Below are 19,011 nucleotides of genomic sequence, written 5' to 3' on the forward strand. Positions count from 1 at the left end.
CTTTTCATACATCTGATGAAGAACCTCCGTACGGAGAAACACAGAACAAAGTGCACGCATCAGTGTAGACTAGAGCACTGTTTCCCACCCATTTGTGTGTCACGGACACATTTCTATGGGCCATGGGTTACTTAAAACAAATCAAGAAAAACAATTATGATGATTCTGAATCTTAATTTCCTGATTGATTGACAGGTGCTCAGCCCTGCAGCACTGTGAGCTAGAAAAACACAAAAAAGAAAGCCTGGAGGACTTGTTTCCATTGTAGTCCTATGTTTAAATTCAGACATTTAAACACAAAGCATGCAGGACAAAATTACATTATAGATAAGTGCTTTTTTTAAACTTTCTTGTTTACTTTAGTTGCCATTGTAGCACTGGAAAGATTGTTCTCTAAATCTTAATCTAAACCTAAACCTAATCTAATCTAATCTAAACCTAAACCTAAACCTAAACCTAAACCTAACCTAAACTTAATCTAAACATGTCTATCATTATTGTTGCTCTTTTCAGATCATTGAATTCACCAATGCGGCTCCATGATGTAGAACAACTTGTTTCATCATTTTCACACACACCAGGTTCCAAACAGGAAAAAGGCTACAAGTTCTTTATTGAACAGTACCTGTTTGATTATGAAGGTAATGTGCTTGTCTTTTATTTTATTTTCGCTCTCATGGAAGCCAAGGTGCTAGGTTATAGGACATTCTGTTGTCTTTATGTTTATCAAAATATTTATAATGAATTTATTCTTCTTCCTGCTCCTTTTCGTCATAGGTGTATCAGATACTGTATGAAAGACAAATGAATTATGAAAGATATTAATTGTTATCTATTATGATTTGTACTGTATTGTGTTACACTATGTGCGAAATAAAATGAAATGAAATGAAATGAAATGTAAACAAGTCTTAAGTGCTGTTTCTGGTTTTATCCTCTTAGCAGATTTTGTATTGACCTGGCTGTACTTGTCTTTCCTTTAAACTGTACCCATTCTACAAACTGTTAATTACCAATTTCAATCAATGTGCCTAGAGGCCGTGACGCATTTGACCACTCCTTGTTCAATATACTCCTTGCAGGAAACGTATGCAACAGTGTTGTCAAGTATTTTGTTCTTTCCATCTTTCCGTACTTGTGTTAGTTTTTGTCAGGTTTTCTGTACTGTTTAAGTGCCTTAGCATACATACACAACATACAGCATTATTTCTTGGTAGCCAAGTTAACCTGCCGATAAACCAACGAGTTTTCTTCGCCAGGTAGTGATTTGACTTACTGCTTTGTTCGCCTTTTATATCTGGTTAGGATGCGAGTCACAGTGTTATCGAAGCTGATATGTGGACTTGCTGGAGGATCAGCTTTTCTTGTGACAGTAGCAGACTCCAAAGGATATCTTGAGAGACTGTGGTCAGGAGATACAAAAGGGGCAGCATTTACTAGTGTCCTGCAAGCTGCTCGGCCACCACAAACGGCAGCGCTTGACCACGTCGTGCCGTCTACTGGAGCTGCATGGGACAACAACTGGGATAAGTAAGCCAGATGCAATGAAACCTGACACTTGCTTCAGCGCCAGCGGGTATTTTGAAAGCTCTCTCTAGTTAAAGGGGGTGTTAAGTAATTTCTTTTTTCAAAATGTTAAATAACCGTTGATATTAGCCATTGCTAGGATGTTTTCTTTTATTTTTTATAACAGGGAATAGCCTAGGGCGCGGAGGGGGAGGAGATGTGAGGTCACAATTAACGAGGCTAGCTACGTGGGTCTCCCCATTTCTCCAGCTCTTTGTCTAAAAATATATTATCTGAATGATTTGATATCATCAAATGATTTGATATCATCATATTCCACAGAATACAGAAAATTAAGTAAAAAAAAAAAAAAAAAAACTAATATTGAAGCTGATAAATGATCTTTGTAGGGTCTCACCTGATTGTATAGAATTTAGAAAATATATTTTCTGTTTAATAAAGATAATAGATGTTACTGAACACACTACAGTATAGCCTTGGGTCAAGATAGGTCATATGTCCTATATAGGCCTACTATTAACAAATCACTACACTACACGGAATGGAATGGAATGGTTGAACTTTGCTTTGGGTACCTCTGTGATCAAGACTTGAAACAACTGTGTGTGTGTGTGTGTGTGGGGGGGGGGGGTCCACATTTTACAATTATTCTTTTTGTAGATAGCCCTATTTTCACTATTTGTTGTACAAAGAAGTAGAGGGTTTCAATGGTACTGGTACCGTTAATGAAACAAAAGTTAATCTCATTTAATGGTCACTTGTCCCCTGTCCCCTGTGTGACAGACGAGATCCACTCACAGTGCTGAATGGGAAGAAGAAGATAGCCCATGAAAGTACAGAAGAAGAAGAACTGGAGAAATGCAAGGCTAAAGCTACCCGTCACATCCTCTTAATAAGACACTCCCAGTACAATCTCAGTGGGACAGTGGACAAAGAAAGAATTCTTACTACTCTTGGTATGTCCTGTAGGCTCCCTGTATGTTTCTCTGGAACTGGACAATAAAGGCAAGCACTTGATTAATGACTTGATTAATGCAATAAACCATTATTGAATTTATTTACAGGCAGGGAGCAGGCAGAACTCACTGGTCAGCGATTGGCTGCACTGGGACTGAAGTATAACATCCTTGTTCACTCCACTATGACCCGTGCCACTGAAACCTCCTCCATCATCAGCATGTACCTACCAGGTCAGCATTCAAAAGGGCGGCCATAATCACACTTAACTTGCTGTAATTGTGTTGTTCAAATTAGGCCACATTTTCTTGTGTGATGAGATTATTTCCACAATTGTAACCGCTTGAACCCTAGCATCCCTATTCTGGGGGAACGTTTGCCTCCCAAAAATCGCAGATCTATAAGCTCACAAGGCAAATGGCTTCTTGGTTAGAGTGGGTGACAATGTTATCACACGTAAAGATGAAATTACCTACCTAGGTTCCATCCTGGAGGCTAATCTTTCCGGTGATAAAATGGCCACCAACGTAATCAAAAAGGTCAACCATAGAACAAGATTCCTTTACAGGATCTCCTCACTGGTCAACAAAAACACCTTGAAGACCTTAACAGGAGCCCTTGTACAGGGTTTCTTTGACTATGCATGCACCTCCTGGTACCACAGCACCTCAAAGGCCCTTAAAACCAGGCTCCAGACTTCCCAAAACAAACTGGTCAGGCTCCTACTTGACCTAGCCCCCCGAACCCACCTCACCCCTGCCCACTTCGACAGGCTGGAATGGCTTAGGGTCGACGACAGAGTACAGCATCTTGCAATGGGTCTGGTCCACAAGATTCGATACACCACCAAGATACCCATGTACCTGTCTAGATACTTCCTTAATGTTAACGAAGTCCACACCCACAACACCAGAGGGAGTGCAACGAACCATGTACAACCCAGATTCGGCACAAACAAGGGACTAAATTCTTTTCGCTCCTATGCCACCAAAATGTGGAACGCCCTACCAACTGTCATTAAGACATGCGAATCCCTTGACTCTTTCAAAACCGCTCTCAAAGGGCACCTACGGACGGCTGCAATTCGAAACTGGCCCCTGTAAAATCGGAATCCCTCAAACACGAACGCAAGGACAACACAAGAGACGGTCGCGGCCACACAGCCAACTCAAGGTATGGCCACTGAGCCGACTTGGGGACCCAACGCAAGGACAACACAAGAGACGGTCACGGCCACACAGCCAACTCAAGGTACGGCCACGGAGCCGACTTGGGGACCCAACGCAGCTCCTCCAAGGAAAACAAACAAATTAACGGAGCTAAACGTGAATCCCCCCCACCGCCCACCCCTTTTTTTCCCCTCACTGTATATGTTTCTTTTCCCTTTTTACCTCCTTTATGATGAATTCCTGTTCTGTCTATAGAAGTGTCTATTTGTACGTCTCTAAATGTTTTGATGATTTGAACATGGTGGACCCTATTGGAAACAAGTGTAATGCTTAATTGGGTCGTCCACTCACAGTTAACAGCCTTTGTATTGAGTTTGTGCTTGAAATGTACTGTAATTCTGCAAACTGTTAATAAATTCTTCAATCAATCAATCAATCAATCGCGTTGCAACGTGTTGTGATCTTAGATTTGGGAGATTATATTTGGTGTATAGGGAAAAAATAGCATACCATGAACTGAAGTGCAGTTATCCACTTATGCCCTGTAAATGATTTTATTTTATCTCCTGCCTCAGATGTTGAATCTGTGAGCTGTGACCTATTACGAGAGGGTGCACCCATTGAGCCAGTCCCACCCATATCTCGAAAGCCTGACTGTGTGGTGAGAAATTCTTCTTCTGTTTCCTCCCTTCTTAAGCGTGACTTGGTTGTGCATTGTGTCTCGCTGCTCTCGCACCGAAAATATAAGCTCACAAGTCACGACACGTCTCTCTGCGGTGTCGATCGGTTATTTTCGATACGAGACAACAGTGTGCAACCAAGTAAGTATAAACCAGGTAGAACATAGCAACTAGAAAACACAGAAACTAAATGCCAACAAAAGTGCTATCACGTTGAACACGATTGCTTAATTTATCGTTGCAGTACCACGAGGATGGGGCACGAATAGAAGCAGCTTTCCGACGGTACATTCACCGAGCAGATGTCAAGCAAACAGAAGACAGCCATGAAATAATTGTCTGCCATGCAAATGTCATTCGCTACTTCGTGTGCAGGTCAGTGCTTTCTGTCAAGAAGGGGACAGAATGTTGTTTGCCTCTTGGCATGATTTAGAATGAAATGATAACTTTGGATTCCCAACATATTCTTTCTTGCATTTCAGGGCTCTGCAGTTCCCCCCTGAGGGCTGGCTTCGATTGTGTCTTAACAATGGCAGTATCACCTGGCTCACCATTAGACCAAGTGGTAGGGTGGGTCTGAGGATGATGGGTGACTCTGGGTTCATGCCTCCTGATAAACTTACCCGTACGTGAAAATATTTTGGCTGTGGTCCGACTGATAACCCAAGAGATTGGGATCAGATTTGTTTTTTAATCAAACAGCAAAAAACACACAGGAGCCACATCCCCCTCTAGGATGAATACAGTACCTAACTACCTACCTATTCCTAGGTGGTTTCAAATGCAAATCAAATTTCTGATATTTCATTGAGGATGATGTTGCTTGACACAAATAGCAGCTCTACAAGCTCACAATTCATTGTGACACGTTGAGCTTGTAGATCTGCTATTTACGGTGAGCAACATCTTATACGAAAGAGTATGTAGTAAATTAAGCATTACCCACAGCAACGAATCTAGATAGGTCCGCCAGGTCGGCCATGTCTGAATAGCTACACAAAATTGATCCGATCACTATAAACAGTGAAGATACTCAGTCCTAAAGATCGTATTTGAGAAACAAATTGGATTTGCTTGCAGTTTGAACAAAGCCTTTATGTCACTGTTGACTACCTAAGACAGTGGTTTTCAAACTGTGGGTTGGGACTCCCAAGGGTACCCAGATGACAATAAAGTGACAATTTAAGAATTTAATACCTCTAAAATATAAATACGACCGATAAGACCATTATTGCATCAAAGGTATTCAACAAACTATACTAAAAATCTAACATTGGCCAAATTATATTACCTAAGGCAATATTGTGAAAATAGCTAATCTACAAGCTCACAACACCTTGATCAGCTATTTTCCACGATAATTATCTGTGGAACAGATAAGAGTCAAACAAAATGTAATGTCTCAACTCCTACAATTCCAAGTGCTTGTCAGGTTGGGGGGTCCCCAGTTCAAATATCATTATTTTGGGTGGTCGTGACTTCAAAAGTTTGAGAACCAATGTCTAGGATGTCATGAAAAGCCATATTTTTCTTTTGTAATATTGTGTTTGCACTGTTATTTTGAATGTTTTGTACGGATAAGCATTTTAGAATAATATATTTTTGCACAAATCCTGTCATGAGTTAACTTTGTCATCTATATAGAATCCAGTTTCTCGATCTGTTAATATTTTTCCAAGTTCATTATTTCTAAAGCCCAGTCCACACCAATGATTTGCAATGCAACCGCTGCAATTCCAGAGAGAATTTGCAGTTATCTGAATTGCCACATTTTGTGGATTCTGTTGCAAGTGGTTGCAAGGTGCAACCCGTTGCATACTTTCATTGCAAATCATTGGTGTGGACTGGGTTTAATACTCAAGATCCAAAATAAATATTTCCTCTATTTAAGTTTGTGATAAATATTCTCATACACTTCCCATACTAATCAAAAACCTGTTTTATTGTCTGACTTCGTCCAGAATCCATTTGTTTCTTCTTCTTTACATGAATGAAATGTTGTGCATACACATTACACAGTGGTGTTCTAAAACATAGCATATTCATCTTCTAGGCATATTATTCAGTCAGAATGGAGATTTGGTGAGGAATGCTTTGAGACTTGGCTCCCATTATTATATTGTAGTTATTGTCTCCACCAGGCCGAAGGCATGGGGAGAGAGTATATTTTGCACTCCGTCCGTGTGTGTGTGTGTGTGTGTGTCCTTCCGTCCGTCCGTTACCAGCTAATCTCCGGCACCGTTAACCCGGTTGATGCCAAACTTTGCACACACACTCCCTGGATGCCAACGATGAACCTCTGCCCCACATTTTCCAGAACGGCCTGTTATAGCGCCACCATGAGGCAGCTTTTCACATTTTTCTACCTAAAACTGCACCGATCTGCGTGAAACGTTGCATGCACACTCCCTAGAGGCCAAGGACAAACATTTGATCTGCATTTTCGCATCTGCCTTTTATAGCGCCACCAGGAGGCCGACTTTTGTAAAACACATTTTTTTATATTACTCCTTCAGATTCTGTCCAAAAATCGTTACACAGCATCTCTATGGTCATGTGCTCAAGTCGGATCTGTCCGATATTTCATATTCCATCCTAATTGGCTATAATTGGCTTTCACAGTTTGCAAGATTGCCCCGTTTTGAACAAAAGCCTCAAATCATGAACGCAGCGTGCAATTTACGTTAAATCTTTCACACATTTTCTTACTAGGCTGAGGAATATATCCCACCCTTTTCACATTGGCCTGTTATAGCGCCACCAACAGGTTGATTTTTGCAAAACACTTTTTTGGAACAAAATGCCTCAAATCATCCAATTGCCATCAAAGGCGTATGAAGAAATGGCACCCTTTTCACATTGGCCTATTATAGCGCCACCAGGAGGCCACAACCTGACCTGGCTTGGTGGAGACCTGTGCCCCGAGGGGCACTTTTTCTAGTTTTGAATTGTTTTCCACTTCTTCGTTTAATGTTCACCAATTCATTTTCTTGAAGTATTTGATATATCTGCCTGCAAAACTCTGTTCTCTTCCAGTTTTTGAGGCCCAGCTAGATTCTAGTGTAGATTCTGTCTTAACACGGAGCCTGCCAGAACCGTAGAAACCGTAGGATTAAATTAATCCCCTAGCCTGCCAGAACCGTAGACTTAAATTTTCCAGGATTTATATTCTTTAATCCATGTTTTGATCGGATCGAATAGTTAGCTGCCGTTCGTTAACATAACAGTCAAAGTGGGACAGTGGCCACGGCCATTTTGAAGATGCGCACGCATCCACTTGCACTCTATGGGCTGCTTTCAATGGCCCGTATCTCCGAATTGGCGCAATGAATGTCGTTTCTGGTGAAAACAAGTTTTTTCAACGGCCAACAGCAGGCGCTGTGATACTCGCGGTCAGGTTTTTTCACCACCGACCGAGAGAACAACAACCGGTTAAGACACCACACACAGCATTTTGTCATTGTGACATCCGGTTACGGATATTTGGCTCTTCAAAATAAGGGTTGTGTGCGATAAAACCTTGGAAATGCGCGATAGAGGGATTAATTAATCCTGGCGGGCAAACGGTTGTTAACACAAACATTGGCCAATAAGGGACCACCATTCTTGGTGACGTAACTAAGGTATTTCAAGGTTGGTATAAGGTCAATAATTGATTAGAGGCTAGCGCCCCTCACTTCACATGGGTGTGATTATTTTTTTTATTCCATGAACAAATAAATGAACAAATGTGAGGTGCAAATCAGTCATTTTTTATTTATAAAAGCTGCATAGTTGAGAACTCACCAGAACATGACACATTCCAAGAGACAAAAAACATACATTATGTCAAAATTATTCTACGTGCAAATATTATGGCTTTTAGAACATTGCAATTAGAAGTGCACAAATGTTGCACTGATTACCCAGTAGTGCAAGTATTAACTCAAATAATATCTTAAACCGAACTGTGCAAAAAAGAATAGCATAAATGTATTCAATAGTGTAAGAAATCATTTCAAAATATAGCCACAAATGGTAACAGGGTTATGGGGGTATGGATCAGGGTCAAAGCAGGCTTGTTTCTTACATGAACTTTCATGAATGTGAGCTGAAATTATGAGATGGGAAGGAGGATGGGTGTTTTATACAGTGTATGTGTGTCATCTGTGCTCATTATGACTTTGTGTATGTGTGTCTACAACACACTGTCAGATTGTCAGACACGAGATAATCCCAGTCACAAAGCAATCTTGAAAAATGAAAAAGAATGCACTGCACATTCTAGCTCTAATTAAAAGATTTAATATAAAAGTCGACGTTTTGGCAGCAAGGCAAGCTAAAGGGATCAAGGGTAAATACATTTATCGTCACAACTTAAGTGTGCTGCAGAAGCATTCTTTAGATTTCAGTTGAATTCCCCTGGTTGACGCCTTCTTCACCAAAGTACACAAACATAAATCAAATATCCAAAATGTAATTAAACTTTCCCAGTAAAATATGAAATGTCTGCACACCACTATCTGTGGGATAATGAGAAGCATACAGTAGTTTCAATGTTGAGTTTTGGCTAAACACAGAAGTAAATAAGACCTGCATTATAGTTTGCAGCAGGGAGAGGGAATGATGTGGCAGATGCTTCAACAATGATGGAGTCAGACGGTCAGTAAGACACATTGATTGTACGAAGCAAAACTAGCTATTAGTTATTAATTCTGTTCACTGCTGAGCCCTGCATGGTGAGTTGAGGGATACAATGCCACTTGGGGAGCTCAGGGATCTTGGATGCCATGGCGAGGTGATCCTCTGAGAAGTGAAATCCTTTTTCTTCATTAGGTTTTTTTGTATGGGACTTGGCCAGCTGAAAGAATAACATCCACAATACACTTGTTATTTACCAATGGTAGAGACAACAATAATAAATAAACTGTTCACATATTTCACAGCAAAAACAACACACCTAAGTCTATGTGTTGATGGATAAGCTTGAACAATCTTCTTCCACTTGATGATGAATGGGTAGCTCTTTGCAATAATCTTGACACCCTTAATCGCAGACAATACCTCATTGTCCAACTTCGTGGGGGAATCCCTGCCAGAAGCAAATCAGTTAAGTTAGGCAGTTTACTGTAGAGCTTTATTTTGTAATTATGTAATTATGATTCTTTTATTTTAAAAAAAGAATATCCACAAAAATCTCATTCTGGTAACATTAACTCACGAAAACATGAAAGGCTTTCAATTTAAACAAAATTATAGGCTTTATAACAAATGGATGGAGCAAATCGACACAGCACCCTAAGCTAATTTCATCATAATCCAAAACGGATATCTATGGTACATATGAATCATAAGCCCAAAATAAATAGAGGGTATGCGCATGCATAAAGTGAGTGGCAAAGTGAGTTTAACGTTGCTTAATGCAATCAAATAGGACATTTCTGTTTGGATGTATCGGCGGTCAATGCCAGAAAGTAGTTTTTTGCCACTCAGTAGGCATTCCCGCATAAATTCCGGGTATGATGATGATGACACGTGCCTGCTGTCTATATTGTACATCAAAAAGAATTACCCTTCAATGAACAGTGTCTGATTTGGGCTAGGTTGTGGTTTGAGAGGTGTGTACTCGCCGCCACTGTCTTCTATAGACTTGCAAGATGAATATGAAGAATCAGAGTTCTTCCTGTCTCTCTCATCCTCTCTGGATTCATCAACACTGTCCTCATCAGCAGTCAGATACTCCTCTGAAGAGGTGCTGGATAGATCCTCCTCTTTCTTCTGTTTTTCCCGGCTCCTCCCCCATGCTGTCCAGAAACTGACACTTGCCAAATCCAGGCCTTCTCTCTCACTCCCAGGAACACAGGTAGCCAGCTGGCCTTCAGCATGACCTGCCTTCTCTTGGTTGTCAAGTGAGTTTGAGCCATCCAGTAAATCAACGTTCTCAAACTCTTGTAGCAGATTGCGTACTGAAGACACAGAGTCATTTTCTGTTGTGTAAGACGATACGTGTTTCTTTCCAGTTAAAAGATTAACCTCCCCGGTGTTTTGGTGAGACATACTGTTGTCCTTCTTCTCTAGGTAGTCCTCCAGTCTGTTCAGTCCTTCATCAACTGATAAATCGACAAAACTGTCCAGGAAGTCCCAGTATTCTGCCCAAGGGTGGCCCAGCTTGTGTGCAATCTCCCTACAAAAAAGGCACACAAATATACACTATGGGTTCTACTAACATAAAGACACTAAGACAGTGGTGGAAAAAGTACTCAAAGTCTTTACTTAAGTGAAAGTATCAATATTGCAATATAGAACTATTCTAACTAAGTAAAAGTCCGTAATACAAAATGTACTTGAGTAAAAGTTGTAATGGCTATTTTAGAATGCCAAATAGACTGCCAAATATTATGCATTATTGTGTATTTCTCTGCCTTCCATTCAGTCAAATTGAAGCATTCTCATCAATGTGCTCAAACTGCAGCTGTCAATCTAACAGCTGACCGGACTTCTCCATGCTTACTATCACTATGTCAGCGAATGTGTACTTGTGTAACTATTTGTGTCGCCCTTATCTTTAGCACAGACCCTTATATGACCATTCAGTATAGCATCTCTGTTAAAACAAGACTATAAGAACTGTTTGAGAATGGGGTTGGGGAGGCTTGCGCCCGGAGGGGCTGCTGGAACAGGCAAGGAGGCCTGTTCCTCACTCTCTGTATATTGTTTCTCTGCTGAATCTTCTTAATACATTCTCAATACTTCACCCTGAAGAACTTTGTCATTCCTTCATCTTTGGAAGATTATTTAATCTACAACAAAGTACAAAAGTATTGGCATCCACAAGCTCACAATTGTGAGCTTGTAGACCGGCTATTTTCAGTAAATAGTAATAGTAATGTATTTGAAATTGGGAAATACTCAAGTATATAGTACAAATACCTCAAAATTGGCATTGGGTCCCATTTTTACAGTCTTTGGTATGACCCCAACCTCCCAGTTTCAGGGCGGACACTCTAACCACAAGGCCACTGTCTGGTTAGATTTCCATATATGGAGCTGACCTGTTCTGACATTCCAGATGTTGATCCCTCCCCACCCATCTTCGATGTCTCCCTTTTGACTGATACCTGTCCATTCAAACTCTAGACGCCCAAAAGTTATTAGCGCAGCCGCTTTACTTTACGTACTTACTTACTAATACACAACATGATAGAACACGAATATTGTGTTGGGCGATAAAGCAATGTACCGTAATTTATTTTATTTTTTATGTTCCAAATCAAGGTCAATATTATTCAATTGTATGAATGAGCCATCACCAAATTAATAGTTTGATGTGAAATATTCGTACTCTTTCTCTGATCTCATCACACACAATTGACACATAAGTGTCTGTATCTCAGAGAATGTACAATTGGAAAATGTGTACACACTCTCAAGAGTTATGAACACTGAGGATTTTGCTGTGTTGCTGTGCACTGAAGACTCACCTTCCCACACACTCCATTCCCCTGTCAGGGTCTGCTTTGAGTATAGTATGGAAATCCTTTGCTGGGTTCTCTGCTGGGTTCCGGTGTGGATTCTTCCACAGTTTATAAAACGCCTCTGCCTGAAAAACAGATAAATAGTCAAAGAGCTTAACCACTTGTCTTGAACCCCAGCATCCCTATTCTGTGGGCGGAACATTAGCCAAAGAATAGCAGATCTGCAAGTTCACAACGAGTGGCAACGTGACAGAAACCTCTCATGGAGCAGAAGGGCAAAAGACCACTTGATCTAGACTTTCGGTATGAGTACAGGCTCCTTGCCAAAAATATACAAGCACAGCTTGTAGATCTGCTATTTTTGGTGAATGTTTCCACCAGAATAGGGATGAGGGGGTTCAAGTGGTTACAGGTATATACAATAAATAATCCCAGTAAAAGAGCAGAACATTTTGCACACCTATACTGTAGATCGTCAGAGAGAACACCATGGATCGACCATCATAGAAGAAAAGACTCTGCACACACACACAGACCTTCATATAACCTGATAAAGGTCTACGTACAAAATTGCAAGTGAAGAAGACGCAAGTGTGTGGGAGTCCTTTCTTCTACAGTATAAACAATTTAAAATGTTTTCAGAGGTTAAACTACCTTTGAAGGAGAAATAGGTCCCACGTATGCTCGCAATGCCAGGATAGGATCGATTGGACTGCCTTTCGATTCATTATCCAGAGGGTGAAAGTCCTCCTTTAGTTGGCTTGATGAACATGGAAATCTAAACACAGGCTGGACACTGTTGTCTGTAGCCCTCAGTAGATGTAGATAGCACCGATCTAGATAGAAAACAGTTGAAATCCCTACTAATTCAGTAATTTGTTTTTACACACATACAATGTAATGACCCCCAACTCTACCTTACCTTCAAGGTATTCTTTAATTTGTTTCTTTAATATCGATGACGTTTTGTTTTTCCTATCACAAATCACCTGCAATTGCAATAACAGAACTATTCAAGGCTCTGTGTAGTGTACTGTAGTAAGTAAGCTGTGTATTTGTGTCTTAATGTATATCTCTTGTAACTGTTATAAAGCTTATATTGCTGTAAATGTATAGTCACGTTGATGTAATAGTTGTAGGTTATTTGATACATACTTACATCACAGGGCATTTGATTGTACTTATTCCTTCGCTGTTTGTCTGTGGTGGGATGGGAACATAGTATGTTGACCACTTCGTCGCTTCCAAATTTGCAGGCAATGTGAAGAGGTGTGTCGTTGTTCTGCAAAATACATAGCAGTAACCATTGATGATTATTATTTTATTTCTCAAAAACGCGGTTCTAGTGTTTCCGTTTCAACACACTAGATCAGGACTTTTGTCACAAATAATCCAACACCCACTCTACAGTAAAATAACGGGAGTTCCCACAATACTCACTGTTCTATCTGGTATATTGAGATACAGGTCTACAATATAGCAAATGCGCTTTTGAAGGACAGTCTCCTTGTCATCAGGATACATGCGTCTCATAAATGCTGGGTTCTCCAGTGTGTCCAAGAGCTCACGGACAATCCCAGGTTGATTCTCTTTGGCTGCTACGTGTAGGGAATTATAGTGACAACCTGTCTGTACAAGACAAAAATATTGGAAGCATACAATTTCCATGATATAATGGACACAGATTACAGGACCTCAGTAAAAATGGTGAGCACAATGATGCATTCATTTATTTCTGAATGTAGGAGAACATACCTATATTTTCCTAGTGATCAACACACAACCTTTGGTGAGGTGAGGTGTTTCTCAAGTCAGAGAGACTAGATTATGGAACGCTTTTGTTAACAACTTACATGTACAATTGTAGGGTTGTCTCCAGATCCTATAAGGTAGCGTGGGTTATCCCAGACAAGTTTCATAAAGGCTTTCTCGTCACCCTCCTTAACAGCTATTCTTAGCTTGCTTGTAAGGTCCTGAATTCGAGGGTTTGGGAATTCATTGGCCTTCTCCAAACTTTTGCATGATGTTCCTAAGCAAATGAATAGATAACATAACAATTGTAATGTATGTAAAGGTCAATTGAGAAATACTATCTGGGATTTATATAGCACTTTTCAGTACTCAAATACACTTTACATGTGTGGGGGCCAGGGCAGAGAACATTCAAAAAGGACAACTTGAGAAAAAATGTGTAACAGTGCACCATACCTGATTCCAGTGTATTCATCCCTTTGGAAAAGGCCTCTGCTTCCTCTCGTGTTGAAAAGGCTTTGAACCTTGCCCCTGGCATTGCTCCCATGACTTTAAGCGCTGTCTTCCTGCCCACATAGACATGGACCTTTTCTGAAAAAACAAAACAAAAAAAACATGGCTGTATTGGCGTTTGTCGGTTCCAAACGATTCAACAAACCCACTGATGCACCCAGACTAATGGCTGTACGCAGGCGAAAGAAACACAATGTGTATTCTTTTTGGTTTGCATATTCTACTTATCCTTTGATCAAGTGCATTCATACAAACAGTTATGAATGCACTTGATGCACCGATTGCACTTGAATGCACCGATTCACAGTTCCATAATTAAGCACTGGCCTAGAGAGACATGACCTTAGGTGCCCAAAACAATAATCCATTTAACCAATGAAGTATCAAAACGAATAATGCTAAATAATAACTACAATGATTATAATAATAATCAGAACATACACAAAACAGTTAAATGGCTTCTACAATGACCATGAACACACGTAATATCTACATGGGATAATAAGCGTAACAACATTACAGGATTGCTCTTACCATCTTTTGCTAAAGGCTCCTTCTCCCTTTGAGGGCATACACCATAATAGACCACTGTTGATTCTGTTGGCTTCTCCTCTCCCTCTTTACACAAAGCTCTACTGCTATCGCCATCAGCCTCCTCCACTGACCGATTTAATTTCAGGCTCTGGTCATAAGGCTCCTCTTCACCACTGTCGCATGACACTCCTTTTGAATGTTCATTAGCAAGGCTATCATCATTCTGCATCAGGGCTTGAGCCAACTTCCTCTCATAGGTGGTCCGTGTGGTTAAAGTTATTGGGCCGCATTTCAGTCCTGCTCCAAGCAATGACTCTCGTAACTGGTCTGCTGTCATGGATTGTAGTCTGCCAATGATGGTGTCCATGTTGCTAACAAGGCCTATGGGCGTCTCCGTTGTGGTACCTGTTGATAAGTCATTTTTTAATGTTCTGATTTTATTAATGTTACAGTATTAATAAAATACAAGCATTCCTGGTATGGTTCACCAAGATAAGAATGTTGTGATTTGATTGTCTAAGCTTAATTGTCTACCTGTTGAAGCCTATCTTCTATCCTAGCATCTCAACATGTGAACATAATATCAAAAGAATAAGAGATACAGGAAATATATAGGAATCTGTATGTAAATATAGTGGTGGCACACACAATTACGTGGGTATGGACAGCACTGCCATGTATTTTATTCAATGTCCTACATTACTAAATTACAAGAAAATAATCAATTTGAAATTGGCATCTGAGTAGACCATCTGAGTAAAATGATTAGGCTATATCCAAACTAAAAGAACCAGTCTAGTCTAGCCAACTCCAACCTCAACTAATTCAATCTAGGATTTATAAGAGAATGGATTGCAACCCCAACATTAGCCTGGAATTTTCTCCCCTTGATAGTAACCAGTAAGTACTGATAAAACATGGTAACGATAAGGTAGTTACTGAGTAAGATATTAAGTAGCCTGGCTACATTACATCCTGGGATGTGTTACCAGTGCGTAACCAGAACCACTGTTATGACTATTTCACAATCTCAATACTGTTAGGTACATAAACCATTGGTTCTCAATGTGCGGTCCGAGGACCCCCAGGGTCAGGGGTTATCCTTGGTGGGGTTCCAAGAGGTTGAACCTTTGGGGAACTTCCCAGCTAAATCAAATGGACCCTGTGTCTGTACAAATTTATTTCACTCACTTTTACAGTAATCATACAGTATCAAATGGATTAATGGACAGAAATACATATAGGCCTATATCAAACTGGGGGAGGCCGGAGGGGTTAAAATTGTTGAGAATCACACAGTTCACACTGCTGTCTAAACTGTGCTTCTGATTATACTCTGTGAATAACTGTAGACTACATGCTATGCTCCGACATGCTCCGACAATGCCTTTGCTATAACTGTCTGTGGTTGCCTTTGATACTTGCTATCTAAAGTGGTAAAGACAAGTATTATACTCTAGTATTATATGGTATATAGGCGATTCCTACTTTTAAAATCTGAGTTCTTTTGAAATGATTGGATATTTGGGGATATTTTGAGGATATTGGTCGTGATTGACTTGACGTCCATTTTCAGAATGTTTCATATTATAATTGTTATTCCAAAATCAAATAGATGGCATACCTATGTTGACAATGGTTATGTCTGGCCCGTCTGAGCAATGTGAAATAGGCCAGTCAACTATTTACCTTCAGAATCAGAATAAGCGTTTATATCTTCATCGTCTTTCATCGTCATTCGTATAGCAATATGAAAAAAATACTCACACACGAAAATATGAAGCCCTTTAAGTGCAGAAGCACTTGATTTCACCCTGATTTCTCCTTAGAAGATCCAGTACGTTCTGACCATAGAGGGTTCTAAGCACAACTTTTACAGTAAAAGGCGTGGTCAGAGTGTGGTGACTGGAGGTTGGTGCGTCACACCAACACTGGACTCGACTAGAAACGTCGGGTGGTCTGTAATTGGTTATCCATATGGCATAAAACTGTCTGTGTGTGCTTGCATCGGCTTGCATGTATGTGTGCGTTGAGAACCCCGTATACAGCTTTTCTTTATGCCAGATATGGGCACTGACTGAGCAATAAATAGAAACCAGCTAGGTTGCTGACCCGGGTTGGCGGGGTTGCCCGGGTTCTGTGACACGAGCTATGGGCAGATTGGACAGGAGTCATGCGGGTGCAATCATAACATGGATACGATGAAAAACAAGGCAGTCAGCCCATTTGAAAATGTGATGTCGTCATCAACAACAGTATTTGTATACACTGACAAAAATAGCCTACCGTACGGTATTTACACTTACAGCTTGGAGCTTTGGACTCATGTGTGTAATTAATGCATGTGCATGGTTTAGCCAGAGGGTGGCAGTGCTGCAACAGCGAGGAAGCATGTAACCATTGATGTAAGTTACTTCAACAAGAATTATTCATTCATATTGAAACAAATTGTCATTAGCGTTTTTGTTATTGTCTGTGAAGACCGTATGCAAATTAAAGGTGTGATATGATATTTTTGGCTATAACAAGACTTATTATTTTGTTAAAGCTGTAATCTATAGTTATTCTGATGGTAATTACCATGTTTGTTCAGTAGGCTAACAGTTGGGTCTCTCTTTAGTAAACAAACAAAACAAAAAAATAATACTGTATAGTGTACACTACAGAAATAGACCTATAACTCTATGGTGGTAGCCTAACAGGTGGGGTTCAAATTGCATCCAATCAGGAGAGAGAACCCCACAGCTTGTGTTCGAGTTCCAATTTCATCTTCACATTTTTTTTTTATTGTTTTTTTTTTATCACTCCAAGTTTCACTTGTTTATCCTAGTATACTTTATGAATTCTCACTACTGATTGGATGAAATTGATATCATATAGGGCAGGCTATAGGCTATATTAGGCCTGTCAAATGATTAAAGATTTTAATCGGATTAATCACCATTCGAAATATGTCCAAAATATGTAATTGTTTTCCTGTATTGTGGTAATGGAATGATAGGCCTAAATGACAGAAGGCGGATATATATTTAGCCTACGTATGTGTGTATGTATTATTCTTCTTTATAACAATCCAGTGTGGCAGGATGATGCTGCCTATGTAAATTGTGCAGCTTTTTATGGCAATAACCGACTTGTGTGTGTGTGTGTGTGTGTGTGTGTGTGTGTGTGTGTGTGTGTGTGTGTGTGTGTGTGTGTGTGTGTGTGTGTGTGTGTGTGTGTGTGTGTGTGTGTGTACAGTGTATCAATTATTATATCAAAGACATTTGGCTTGGCAAAGTCCTTATTTTCTAAAAAAAAACATCAGACAGAAGCGAGAGAAGAGAGAAGCTGCAACTGCAGGCATAAATAATTATGTTTGGAGTGTTTTCAGTTCTTAACCAAAACAGTCTTGTTGTTACTGATCAACTAATGATCATAATGCACATTCCAGATGGAGTGGGTAACAACCTCAGCCCATAGGGAAAAGTGTTCAGTTAATTTACTGTTCTTTCTTCGCCTTCTGGCACTTAGGTCTTGATGTCCTCATGAAGTTCTTCTAAACTAAACCATTAAAACTTTTTATTGAAGTTCCACAGTCACAGCCATGTGCTTCACCACATGTGGATTGATTAGTGGTGTGTGGTATAGGCAAAGTGTGCTTCGTATACAGACAGAGAATATGTCCCTCTGGCACAAGATCAAAGTGAATCCCATTTGATCTGTATTAATTAATTAGCGTGCTTTGCTATGCTTTGAGGTATCGCTGTGCCACAATCTGTGATAACCATAACCAACAGTCAAGAGAACGTTTCCCTTTATACCTATTCAGTTTTCAACACTGCATGGTTGGCATGGTAACCTCTGCCATCTGTGTAGCTTTCAAACTGAGGCATGACACTCAGGGGAGCTGTCAAGAAATCCTCTAATATTCCTTGTGACAGCAACTCTTATATTCATAGAATCAAAGATATTAGGCTACTGAACTGAACAGTGTGACAAGATCACACAGTTTGGTTAACCACTTTGTCCATATTTTGGGAATGTCATAGGTGAAATTGTTCAAAACCTTTATAGTATAGATTTACAAGCTCACATTGCATTGCTATGTGTTGTTATGATGTTGTAAATCAGCTATTTTTGAAAATGTTCAAAGAAATGTGAAAATTTGGCTTAAGCGTGTTTAATTCAGTGTTTTTTTGTGTCCAATGAGTGATGTGTTCAGTATGGTGAAGTTACTGTATCTGAGGAAATTTGAGGTTTGGGTCTGGTGTGGCTAGCCTACTATTGCATGTCTTTAGGGCTGCAAATATTGATGATTTCCATAGCGATTATTCTATCGAGATACTGGATATTTGAGAAGTGTATTTAGAAAATATATTGATTGATGATTAACCACGTTATTTTATGCTTTGTTACACAACAGTACAATAACTGATCTACAAA

The 19,011-nt window shown here is 40.0% G+C and overlaps 2 protein-coding genes across 2 annotated transcripts; one reads left to right on the forward strand and one right to left on the reverse strand.

The window, feature by feature from the left end:
- The first annotated feature begins 1,098 nt into the window (after positions 1 to 1,098).
- LOC306940028 (serine/threonine-protein phosphatase PGAM5, mitochondrial-like) lies at positions 1,099 to 6,398 on the forward strand. Its single transcript, XM_079524933.1, has 6 exons — positions 1,099 to 1,530; positions 2,311 to 2,483; positions 2,592 to 2,717; positions 4,229 to 4,314; positions 4,578 to 4,708; positions 4,816 to 6,398. Exons 1-6 carry the CDS (start codon positions 1,307 to 1,309, stop codon positions 4,964 to 4,966), a joined length of 891 nt encoding a protein of 296 aa, XP_079381059.1. The 5' UTR covers positions 1,099 to 1,306; the 3' UTR covers positions 4,967 to 6,398.
- A 1,676-nt stretch (positions 6,399 to 8,074) lies between these two features.
- Positions 8,075 to 16,434, reverse strand: LOC306940020 (ankyrin repeat and LEM domain-containing protein 2-like). The gene is made up of 12 exons (XM_079524915.1): positions 16,354 to 16,434; positions 14,587 to 14,991; positions 13,996 to 14,130; positions 13,641 to 13,816; positions 13,228 to 13,416; positions 12,947 to 13,069; positions 12,710 to 12,776; positions 12,442 to 12,623; positions 11,794 to 11,912; positions 9,885 to 10,496; positions 9,273 to 9,404; positions 8,075 to 9,173 (listed from the first exon to the last, which is right to left on the reverse strand). Exons 2-12 carry the CDS (start codon positions 14,951 to 14,953, stop codon positions 9,032 to 9,034), a joined length of 2,244 nt encoding a protein of 747 aa, XP_079381041.1. The 5' UTR covers positions 14,954 to 14,991; positions 16,354 to 16,434; the 3' UTR covers positions 8,075 to 9,031.
- Between the last annotated feature and the right edge of the window lie 2,577 nt (positions 16,435 to 19,011).

The sequence above is a fragment of the Electrona antarctica genome (assembly GCF_951216825.1).
Source record: "Electrona antarctica genome assembly, chromosome: 16".
NCBI lineage: Eukaryota > Metazoa > Chordata > Actinopteri > Myctophiformes > Myctophidae > Electrona > Electrona antarctica.

What these genes read in the sequence shown, in the direction of transcription:
- LOC306940020 (XM_079524915.1), bottom strand. Translation starts at nt 14,953, where the DNA reads ATGGACACCATCATTGGCAGACTACAATCCATGACAGCAGACCAGTTA. An exon ending in ACAATCAAATGCCCTGTGAT is followed by an intron (nt 12,777 to 12,946) that starts GTAAGTATGTAT and finishes TTGCAATTGCAG; the next exon opens with GTGATTTGTGATAGGAAAAA. An exon ending in GGAATGGAGTGTGTGGGAAG is followed by an intron (nt 10,497 to 11,793) that starts GTGAGTCTTCAG and finishes CCTTTTTTGTAG; the next exon opens with GGAGATTGCACACAAGCTGG.
- LOC306940028 (XM_079524933.1), top strand. Translation starts at nt 1,307, where the DNA reads ATGCGAGTCACAGTGTTATCGAAGCTGATATGTGGACTTGCTGGAGGA. An exon ending in AAGAATTCTTACTACTCTTG is followed by an intron (nt 2,484 to 2,591) that starts GTATGTCCTGTA and finishes ATTTATTTACAG; the next exon opens with GCAGGGAGCAGGCAGAACTC. An exon ending in CTCGAAAGCCTGACTGTGTG is followed by an intron (nt 4,315 to 4,577) that starts GTGAGAAATTCT and finishes TTATCGTTGCAG; the next exon opens with TACCACGAGGATGGGGCACG.